The sequence below is a fragment of the Spea bombifrons genome, chromosome 3 (genome assembly GCF_027358695.1).
Source record: "Spea bombifrons isolate aSpeBom1 chromosome 3, aSpeBom1.2.pri, whole genome shotgun sequence".
NCBI classification, from domain to species: Eukaryota; Metazoa; Chordata; class Amphibia; order Anura; family Pelobatidae; genus Spea; species Spea bombifrons.
Window position 1 is genome coordinate 25,491,316 of NC_071089.1, and position 12,331 is coordinate 25,503,646.

The 12,331-nt window shown below is 40.2% G+C and overlaps 1 protein-coding gene across 1 annotated transcript; it reads right to left on the reverse strand.

Moving 5' to 3' along the window:
• Positions 1-1,650: 1,650 nt before the first annotated feature.
• Positions 1,651-6,586, reverse strand: LOC128483801 (heme-binding protein 1-like). The gene is made up of 4 exons (XM_053460096.1): positions 6,414-6,586; positions 5,168-5,285; positions 3,905-4,067; positions 1,651-1,896 (listed from the first exon to the last, which is right to left on the reverse strand). Exons 1-4 carry the CDS (start codon positions 6,564-6,566, stop codon positions 1,707-1,709), a joined length of 624 nt encoding a protein of 207 aa, XP_053316071.1. The 5' UTR covers positions 6,567-6,586; the 3' UTR covers positions 1,651-1,706.
• Between the last annotated feature and the right edge of the window lie 5,745 nt (positions 6,587-12,331).

Genomic DNA, 12,331 nt, shown 5'->3' on the forward strand with positions numbered 1-12,331 from the left:
TTCTGACGATACTTCTCTTGCAGTCCCCTGTAAAATGGGTAGGTGGCCACACCTATGCACTGCCCATTTCAGTTACTGGCCCCACCCATTACCATGCCCCTGACACGGGTGTCCCAATTTGGACACCTAATTATTGTTAGGGGTGAGTAAGAGTCCCAGTGAGGGTTACCCCGTGTAAAGAAACTACCAGCTGTGGGCACATGACTCTCTTTAATACCTCCTGATATTCATAGTTAATGTGATTGATAAACCGGTGCATATAGCGGGGTCTAAATCCCTATTGCCAATCATATATGTCTCCCCCCAGTGCCCTTCCTTCCCCCACCCAGGGGCTATAAAGCCAGGTAAGAGGGCATCACTTGTGTGCAGCTGTTAGGGATCGTTGCCGGGTTGCTGCGGTGATTAAACCAATTTACACCAGCTTCATAAAATGCATCACCAGGGGCAGCGGGAATTGTATCCCCCAGTATGTGTTTCTCTGCTTTCCGATATCCTGACCCTGGTTGTTAAGTATAGCCGTGACTTCTGTTATCCTGATCCTGATTGCTTAAGTTTACCCTGTGACTTCTGGTACCCTGCATATCATCGCCGGTGCTATCCCCCCCCTGTCCACCTGTGCTTAAAGTGCTGTAACCAAGGTATCTCATAGAAAATTTCATTGCAGCAAGAGTGTACATTCCTGTACTTGGGTTCCTCATCCCCACAAGTATAGAACCTTACACAGAGAGATTTAGGTGGCAAAGAGGGACACTGGGCAGACATGCACCATTATTGCATAGGTAGCCACACAGTACATATATTAGTGCAAATGATTTAAGTGTTCTTTGAAGATCCTGTTTTCTTTTAATTCACTTTACTCTTTAGTGGTGTGTTGTGGATTAAGCCTAGGGTGACACATCAGAGCAAACAGCAGCAGAGGTCCTCCTCACCACTGGATCACAACATTAATACTTTGTACCCAATTCTATTTACTTGACCACTTTGGATAAAGTTCCTCCACAAAGTTGATACTGGGAGGAGTTGGAGGTGCTGTTCTAGTTCTAGACTAGGGCAGAACCACATATAATTCCATCACTGATCACCTGCACATATGATGAAATATAAAACCCTTAATCTGATGGATGTCTTCCATGAGATAAATCTCAGAGTATATATTTCATATCAGCTCACCTACAATTAGTGGTTTCATGGCTAAACCCCAGTAAAGAGAATTATTAGAGGTTGTTTAGGCCTCCAGAGTGATTTGCTGTCTGCAGGCGCTACTCCCAAGGTGTCAGACATTTGTTCCTCTCCATTGCTAAAAAGCGCAGAACTGGTATATAATCCCATATCCCACAGACATACAATGCTCAGCAGCTAAAAGTGTATTTTCTGTAAGAGGCATAGAGCAACCTGCCACCCACCTGAAGATAAGTTCAGGGAGTTGATCACTCAATTTAATGATTTCTTGTGATGGCAGGCTTAGGGGCAACTCAAATCACTAATACATCATTCTCTCATTATGCATCATTTAAGGGTTTTTCCCAAAAATTTCCATGTAGCTACTTAATAGCAGAATCTGGCTAATTTGAGGCTTTCTTACTTTAACTTAAAGATTGTGTAAAACTGACCATGCACAAGACAATTGCATGTAAAAAGATCACAAAATAGTTTGTGCAGCATAATTCCTTTAATGTATTAGCATTTTTGGTAGCCGTTTCAATGAGTTATTCATCAAGAGGCTCACTTCCCAACAACCACACTTCATTGTGGAAACTATTGGAATGATGGTCGTTATTATACCTATTACATCCAAAGAATGATCCAACAAAAGGCTTTTTAAGAGCACCCAATTCTCTGGCAAGAGCAGTGGCTTGGTCAGCAAAGTATCGTACCCCATGATTACCTTCAAAAGACCTGAAAAACAGAGTTGCCAATTTTATTAAAAATAAAAGCATAACTAAATAAATAACCAAATACATCAGGACAAGTGAGAGATGAGTTGTAATTTTAGACAGTAGAATATATATATATATATATATATATATACCTTCTTCAGTATCAAGATGAGCACTTACGGGATTTGAACTCAAAAATTGAAAAAAAGTCTTGGAGACCTACATCGGAACCATAAAGGTATTTGAATTCAAATCCCGTGAGTGCTCACCTTGATATACATGAAGTTATACTAAATGCCCATAGCACCAGGCGAGTCCGCGAGTGCACGTCCAACAGTGTCTAACAGGCCCGGACTGGGACAAAAAATAGGCCCGGGCATTTAAGCCTGAGCAGCCCATATTTATTTATTTATTTATTGTTAAAGCCCACCCTTCATGTACCATCTTTGCATTTACTCATTCACACAAATCATTAACACATTCATTAATGCAGTCTCACAAATCATTCAAGCAATTCATCCACACATGAATTCATTAATTGTCATACGCATTCACACAATTCATCCACACATTTATTCATTCATTCATTCTAATACGCATTCACACTACCCCCTCTCCCCATCTTATCTGCCCCTTCTCACTGTTCCCCCTTTTCACTATGTACCCCTTTTCACTATGTACCCCCTCTCACTATCTATCCCCTCTCACTATCTATCCCCTCTCCCCATTTCTCACTATCTAACCCCCCTCTGCCCCTTCTCACTGCACCCCCCTCCCTCACCCTACTTACCTTGTTGCCGGAGCAAGCAGCAACTGCGGCCGGGCCCGCGGCAGGACCGGACTGACTGGGCCTATGCGGCCTATACGGCCGCATTAACGCAGGGCATAAAAGGCACCTGGCCCCTTAAGCCCTCCACAACTGCGACCGGGTCCGCCACTCTAAGGGGCCGGGAAGCCCCCGCCAGGGCCGGCCTTAGGGGTCTGCGGCCGCACAGGGCTTACATTAAAACATCGGGGGGGGTTAACTTTATTTAACATCCTCCATGTTAAATAAAGTTAACAAAAACTTTATTTAACATGGAGGATGTTAAATAAAGTTAAAAAAAAAAAAACTCAGATGTTTTAATTTAAACCCTGTGCGGCCGCACACCCATAAGGCCGGCCCTGGTGGGGGCTTCCCGACCCCTTAGAGTGGCGGACCTGGTCGCAGTTGCGGCGGGCTGAAGGGGCAGGTTGTCAGGGTTTCCGCCTACCTGCACTGGCTTTCCTCCTCATGGCTCTCTGTTTGTTAGGCCGTGCCCCCTTCCTCTTCCAACTTTATGTCCAAGTTAACCCCTCCTCTTCCTGCAGGCTGTGACTATATTAACCAGCTAGTTCAGTTGCTGGTTGCCCTTTCGTGGTTCCGGACCTATGAGTGCGTGCTTCCTTCCAGTGTTTGATTCTTGTGTATGACCCGGCCTGTCTGACTCCCATTCTGGTGCTGACTCCTGCCTGCTTTTGGACTACGTGGATTTCTGGACTCCTGACCTTGGCTTGTATGACTACCCGTTCTGGCTCCTGACCTTGGCTTGTTCTACAACCACCCGCCGCATAGGCCCAGTCAGTTCGGTCCTGACTGGGCCTATTTTAAGGTAGGGGCCTGGAGCTGCAGCTCTATCAGCCCCTAAGTCAATCCGGCCCACCAGGCAAACGCCCGGTTGCCCGATGGCCAGTCCGGGCCTGGTGTCTAATATATATATATATATAGAGATAAAAATTATAGCCTTGTCAGCATGAGAATTGGTTGTCGCATTGGATGGGGGAAGTGCAGTATGATTGGTTGTTTGTTGTGTTATTTTTACACTAACAGGATGCTCCCACATAGTGTTGTGTGCTATAGGGGTGAAGGGTTGTAGTATATAAGAGGAAGGATAGAAATAAAGGAGAAACTAGAGGAGGAAGAAGTGATTTGTGTGAGACTGTAGGTTATGAGCGAGAGAGAAAGAGACTGACACAAACTAGTATTAGCTATAAAGGTAGCTACTTACTTTACATACACGGGCACTGCGGGTATTTTTTTACAGTGAACAGTGTTGTCTAAAGGAAAGGGACAACCCACTTCTGGAGGGAGGAAAAATAATACTACATCTTTGGAGGCATTTTCAGTCGAAAAAGCTATGACAACAGGGGAAGTCATTTCTATTTTGATACCTTTCAAGAGAAACAGAAAATTAGAACACACGATTTTCATTAGGGCACATTTGATAAACAAAGTAATATGTTGTGCTGTCAGCAGGTACATAATTAAGACACATTATAACTGAGGAGGTCGTGTTTGTTTCACAACGCATTTTTCTTCTGTGGCACGTGATTACTTAAACATTCTGCCAACAAAAGTAAGTATGTTTCCATAGCAAGGAAACCTCGACAGGATTCCGATTTACAAAGACATTTCCTGCTGTAAATTAAAAGATTTTGGGTCGGAAGTTTAGGCAACGTATTCTAGAACATCTAATTTCAATTAGCAATAAAAATAAAGATACTCTGATTTTCTTTGACTTTATATTAGATTATTATTATATTAGATTATTATTTTTCTTTATGGGATAATTATTAATGAAATGCCTCAATTCGTCCATTTTAGTTGAAAATTATGGTATAACAATGTGAATTAATCAGAATGATTTAGGGTAATTGTAAGCTTATATGCATATGATAATATTTAAGATCAGATCATTGACGGTAAAGAATAATACTGTAAAATACGCAGATGTGATTAAGATTCTAGCACCATATCTTTGATTAATAGGTCTGGGAAGATACTGTAGTTTTTTTTATGGAGTGAAATTTTAAGATAACCATAACATGCAAGTTTATTACTTCTAAGAAGAGACAATAATGTTTCAAGCCATTTCATAGAATGACTGCTGTGGGAAAATGTCGGTAGGCGATACAATTTAGTATAGTATAGTGGATTATAGGGGTAGAGGGATATCTTTGTTGTGCATATCATTTAGAGGTCTAAGAGTTTAAATAGTTTAAATAGCCTAACATCATATCCTTCTAATAGCAAAAAAAGTAATTTATACGACTTGATTTTAGTTTACTTTTGGGCCACAACAACTATGAATGGATTTTTTTCTTTGGCCTTTTTTCTGTGCAGTTCTTTAGGTGAATGTTTGTTGGACAGGAACAATGAATATACTATATGCTTGTTTTTTTTTTTTTTACCTTTTATTGTTCTAACCCCTGGGCTGGATGTGGACAGTCTCTTTTTACTTGAATCAAAGGATACCAAACCGATGCCATACCTTGTTCATTGAATCCATCCATATACTTAGAAAGGCGATCGGCGCATGTAATGTCGTTGTTGTCTGACAAGGAAGTCATTACCCAGTTTGATGGTTCATAAAGACGATATTCAAATCCCTGGAAACCCAAAAGGTAAAACAGTTATTCTCCCTTAAAACTGCTTCAAATGTATGTGTATATATTGTATGCGTGATTCAGGGTAAGATGGAGCCTTAAATGTAGAGACCACAGAGATATCACGAAATGGAAAGGAAAATATAGAAATAAGGGAAGAAAAAACAAAGTATGTATTTATGTGGACATGTCTTTGTGTGAAAATATATTCTTTTCTCTTAATCCAGCCACTGAAATAAAAGAATGCATATTAAAAGAATTCAATTAATTTGAAAGTACTTGCATATGCTAAAAAGTAAAAATAAAGGCACTCACTTTAACATCTATTTTTCAAAGCTTTTACAAAAAAAAAAAACTTACTAACTGTAAGTACAAATCTGCAAGATGGAAATGGGGCAAATACATGTGGGGAGGTTTCCCCATACATTTGGAAAAGGGACCGCAGGATAATTTAAAGTGTATGTAATAACTAGAGTGCACCTGACGTTGCATTATGCATTTGGGGTCTATTCACTATGAATAAGGTAAAACATTTCATCTTCCCTGATATCACTGTGCACTGTATATATATATATATATTACGGGCAAACCTCGGTAAGCTTCTCTAGCACAGTCTTGCTTTACAAGGAGCCCATTTGAGCCATGTTGCCCCAGGGCCCCACTTGACCTTGATCCGCCACTGTGCACATACCCCACCTATGAGCTTTTGGGTTTTTTTCCCCAAGGCATTGTTTTTTCCACCTCTAAGTGCCGAAAATAAATGCACTTTTTAGCATAACCTGTTTTTTTATCTGATATTGACCGGTGGGAGCACCGGTGACTACAGCCTGCAGCCTAAAGTCCAAAAGGGGCTTGCATTTTGGAATCCAAAGCAAGGTGGGAGATGTTTTGGGTTTTTTTGTTTTGTGTCTACTACCTACCTGGGCTGTTGTGATTTTAAAGATTTTTTATGAGCCACTTGACACCCAAAGTTAAACTATATGGAGGGTAAATCCTTAAATGAGTAAATAAGAATATGTATAAAAAAACCAATAGATATAAAAAGTTATATTGTCACTAAGCCAAAAAGGTGTTTAGCTCATTGTGTTGTAAAGTTTTGCTCTTAATGTATAACACTAGATGTCTACTTACCTCATATTTCTTCAGCACTTTATACTTGGGACATTTTGTGCTGCGGCAGATCGCTGGGTTCTGGTGCCCACCATAAGCGCGTTGCTCAACCGTCACTGAACAGCCATAGATACACAGCAAGCATAGCACTATCAGAGACTTATCACCCATCATCACTGTCAGGTTCTGCCAAGCCTACTGGAAGAAATGAGCATTGCCCTTCCCTTTATACACTGGATGTAGAGGAGTGTCTGGTAATGAAACCCCTTAGATGCCAGACACGATCTGTAATTCTAACAACTGAGCTAAATGGTACAACCACATACACAGCACTTTACAAAGGGAAGTATGACACTTATTGATCATAATCCCCTCCCTTAGTTCATCGTAGCGCAGGTTACCTTGTGGCGGATGTACTTACATGCAGTATTGAAACTTTGGTACTCCAAAGTTCATATTTACTTGAATTATTTGTTTGTAGGTTTAGTAAAGAGATATTTTATGTATAATTACTGTTTATGCACACTTAATATGCATTCTTCAACCTGTGAAAAGAAATTAAGTCGCTGACCTTTAGGAGAAGCAGCGAGCCAAGGACATGATGGGCAAGAAGAGGAAAATACATTTGAGAGGATTGTGCAGAATAATTTAATGCTTTTGCAAGTGAGATCAAATGAAAATTTAAAGGGACCATTCAGCTATTATATGCATTAAAGTGCTTATGATGGCTGGATTGTCCCTTTAAGTGTTGTCTAGGTACGTGTAAATACATTCGAATTAAACTGAAAAACACTAGACATATCTGCAGAACATTGATTTGGGGTTATTGGTAGATTTTGAGATCTTCATAACTACCAACTCCACTTTCATCCACTTCTGTATTGTTTACCTAGCCTCATGATTTATTTTAATTGGAATAATTTTACTGTTCTGAGGAAATGCTCCAAGTTAAAATAATTCAGCTACAAGCGAGTTTACCCACTATGGATTATTACCTTTATGTCCAAGTGCAACTTAGTGCCAATTAGGTAAATATTGCAATTATCTACAATACACCTAAAACATGGCTTTTTAGGTGTATTGTAGATAAAGTGGCTTTTTACTCCAAGCAAGCAGTGTAGATAAGAGTACTAAAACGGGTTTGAACCAAAATCTGTATATATATATATATATATATATATCTGTCGGGATGCTACAACCTGTCTCCTTCCAAGGAAGGCTGGCACAAATTTGTCCAGCAATACAGTGTGGCACACAATATGTCGAATTGGTACTATCAAGCCCATCCTACATGCATTCGCCAAACTGGATTGCATAGGAACCACATAAAAGGAGTACATAAAGGACCCTATCAGAATGTAAATGCCAGCTATAGGCCCTTTGCTACCATTATGTGATATTTAAAATAAAACATGAAAAGTATTTCGGCAATAGTCCCAAATTTTCAAATCAGTCCACCCCCTGGAGACAATTGTGCCCTTGACAGATCATATTTTATCATTCAAGATAACCTCTATAAAAAAAAGGTGGGGGGCATAGTTTTACATTCTTGCCTCGGATGCAAAAGGAGCTAGCTATGGCTCTGTTTCTCAGTACCCCTCCTCTTTCTGACCCTCTCTTTTCCCTTTCTCTCTTCCCTTTTTCTGCTCCCTCCTTTCTCTTTCTCTCTTCCCTTTTTCTTCTTCTCTCTCCTTTCTCATTAGCTCTCCCTTTTCTCGTTATCTCTCTCATTTCTCTATAGGATAACCAACAAAGTGTGGTGGTGGACACCAGTGTCAGCGTACAGACACCTTGACAATCACTAGATTTGGCAGGATTTTGTGTTACATGGTAACTACTGCACATTGAGGACTACGTCAATCTTTGTAAATGTGCCCTATACTTTTAAATGAACATGAATGTGTAAGCATATTGTGGGTATTATGTTACTGGATAATGTCAATTTATATTGGTTTAAAGAAGGGTCAATAATCCAAAAAGTATATGTAACAATATCCGACAAAGCCTCTTACATTTTTGATGATAGTAATTATTATGCTGTGACATCTCAGCAATGGCGTTTGTGTCAAAGGTAAATAGCAGAAAATTATAATATAAAATATAATTACACGTGTGCTATGCCCCAGCTTATTATTGGCAGCAGAAATGAATGGCGTTGGTTGAAATGGCTGAATAAAGGAAAGTTACTGACATTTACAAATGTGAAACTATTATTGAAAGAAGATATAAAAAATCCTAAATGCCACTGAAATAAAACATTAAAATAGAATGTCCTGAGATTATAAGGATTTAAGAATCTTGTGCTGGGAAATAAATTTAAAGAGCAATCAAACAATATTTTCATTTGGCATGTCACATAGAAAATGATTATGACAACAATACATTCCGGGTAATTAAGTGAGTGCATGGCTTGCCCCTACAGTATGTGGATCAGCTGGTATGAGGTGCCACCTTCTGGTTTTCTCCTATGTAAGAAATAGAATGCAGCAGATCCACTCATCTCTCATCAGATCCCCTCCCCTCCCCTCAGATCCATAAATCTCCATGTAGATTCCCTCCTCAGATTCACACATCTCAATACAGATCCCCCTCAGTGACACTCATCTCAATACAGATCCCCCTCAGTGACACTCATCTCAATACAGATTCCCTCCTCAGTTCATTTCATCTTGATACAGATTTGTCACCCCATTCCCTCAAGATTGTAAGATTGCGAGCAGGGCTCTCTCCACCTAATGTATCAATTTGTCTTATTCTGTCAATTCTTATCTTGTCATACCCCTTGAATATATGTATTGTATTAAGTGCAGCGTAAACTGTTGGCACTATATAAATAAAAGATAATAATAATAATAATTCCCCCTCAGTGACACTCATCTCAATACAGATTCCCCCCTCAGTGACACTCAACTCAAAACAGATTCCCCCCTCAGTGACACTCAATTCAAAACAGATTCCCCCCTCAGTGACACTCATCTCAATACTAGATTCCCTTCTCAGAGACACTCATCTCAATATAGATTTCCCCCTCAGTGGCACTCATCTCAATACAGATCCCCCCCTCGGTGACACTCATCTCAATACAGATCCCTCTCAGTGACACTCATCTCAATACAGATCCCCCCTCAGTGGCACTCATCTCAATACAGATCCCCCCTCGGTGACACTCATCTCAATACAGATCCCCCTCAGTGTCACTCATCTCAATACAGATCCCCCTCAGTGTCACTCATCTCAATACAGATCGCCCTCATTGCCTTGTATATAATGCAGATTCCCAAAGTCTAATGTGCAAAATTTACAATCCTGATTGCCCCATTATGAACCATATACAAAATATTGGCAGCCTCTGCCTGTGCCATTAATAAAATACTGTCAATAATTTATGACAAAGACTGTGGGCAGTTGGCACATATAATCATTAAAAGGAGGGTCAATAATCCAAAAATTATAGGTAACACTATACTACAAAGGCGCTTTAACATCTGATGATAGTTATTATAATGCCGTGACATCTCAGCCATATAATAAGATCTAATTTCACCTGATCCATGCCCAGGCTCATTACTGGCTACAAAAACCCTGTATTTTTGTTGAACATTTCAACCTTCAACTGTGGGTTGGTTGAAACAGCTCAAAGTTAGTGACATTTACAAATGTGAAAATATTGTTGGAAGCAGATATGTGAAATCCTAAATGCCACTCAGATAAAATATAAAAATAATTTTATATTACAATTTCCTGGGATGATAAGGATTTAATGGTTTTGTACTGGGAAATTAATTTGAAGTGCAATCAAAACAATATTATCACTTGACGTATTGCATAGAAAATGATTGTGACTACGCATGGCTGGTAGCATCTTGTAGGTGACCTTTGTGGTTCCGCTGGGAATTAATATTTAATATGGGAATTAATATTTAGTAGTAAAACTTTTTTCTTATAGGGTAGTCTTATATTCAGGCCTTTTCTTTTTTCCTAAATTAATATTCAAATTTGGGGGGGTCATCTTATAATCGAGCATATTCGATATATATATATATGTGTGTTTATGGGCAAGTGTGTGTAAGGGCAGTGTATGTTTATATATGTGTGTGGTAATGGGCAGGTGTGTGTATGGGCAGTCATGTGCAAGGGCAATGTATGTGTATATGTGTGTTTCTCGGCAGGTATGTGTAAAGGCAGCATGTATGGGCAGTTGTGTGTAAGGGCAGTGTACTGTATGTGTATATGTGTGTTTATGTTTAAAGGATCTGCCTCGGGTACCAAATACTCTAGGTACTCCAATGCATGCAGTGGTAGGACCTTTTAAAAAAATAAAAAAACATATATACGTAGTGCTTCGGATGGACAATTTGTCGGCCGTCCGCTATATCAATCGTCTGGGCGGATAGATATCGAAGCGTCTATCCGACCTCACCAAGGCAATAAATAAATACTGCCTGGATCATCACCTCTCTATCGGAGTGGAATACATCCAGGGGAAGAAGAACCTGGTCACGGACTGGTTTTCCAGACATTGGAGGGATGCCACCAATTGGCATCTGCCACCTGTCTTCCATGCCCTGGATGTGCCTCGGGGCCCATTGGCATTGGATCTATTTGCTTCCTCTCTCAAACGCCAGGCAAATTACTTCTTCAGTTGGTTACCAGATCCAATGTTCCTGGAGGTAGATGTGTTTCTCCCATGTGCCCATGCCCTGTTTGGTACATCTGTGAGCCTGGCCAATTAAGTGTGCCCAATAAAACCATATATTTTGACAAGACACCCCAGGGTATCGCAAATGCTGGTATTTTAACTCTTTGCATGCACACATTTTACCACCAGCCTTTGTCAAAGTTTGTGTATTTTTCCCACACACATTGTACTTTAGGTATAAATTTACCACTCCTGGTATACGTCACGGGCAAAACACCCCGATACAGTGATACCCCACATGCATGGATTTGTCGGGTTGTTTGGGGGCTTAAAGGCCACATGTGGGACATGTGAATTTTTCAAACTCTTCTAAAATGGGCATCCGCTGCCATACAGCGTACAGTCTCGGAGTCTCTAGACATCTAGAGTATTTCAAATGTTAGTATTGTAACTCTTTCCATGCACTCATTCTACCACAAGCTTTTGTTAAGGTTTGTAGTATTTTTTTTACCCCATACACATTGTACTTCAGGTATGTATTTACAGCTCTTGGTATATGCCATTGTCAAATAGCACCCCAATATGTGTTCATCAACATCTCAGTACAGTGATAACACGCATGCATTGGGTTTGCTGGGTTGTTTGGGAGGTAAAAGGCCACATTTGGGGCATGAACAATTCAGTTTTTCAACTTGTAATTTGGACTTAAATTCGGCCCCCATGTCCTATTTGGGACATCTATGAAGCAGGACAGTAAAATTTACTCCCATCAAACCATGTATGTTTGGATACTTGACACCTCAGGGTATTTCAGATTCTAGCATTTTAACTCTTTCCATGCACTAATTCTACTACTAGCCGTTAAAAGTTTGTGGTAGTATTTTGTTTGGCTTTTTTCCCCTACTCACACGGATCTTCAGGTATGAATTTACTGCTCCTGGTATATTTCACTGTCAAACATCCCAAGATGTTTGGAGGCTAAAAAGCCACATTTGGGAGGTGTGCTTTTTTGGAATTTGGAACGGATATCTGGTCAGCGCCCAGAGCGGTTATAGTGCACCCTGAGGTGAGTTTTCGATTTCGCTGAATGCCTTGCTATGGAGGCATTTCCGCAACACCAGCTAAGCTTAGGAGGCGATTCTTGATTTTTTTCTTTTTTTAAACTGTCCATGGAGCTATCAGACGGGGCCCCTGCAGCAGATTTCTGTGTTGCTGAATGCACTGACATCAAGGCATTACAGCAACACCATTTGGGAGAATTAAACAATCTCAGACCACTTTCTACACCTGTTTAAACTCA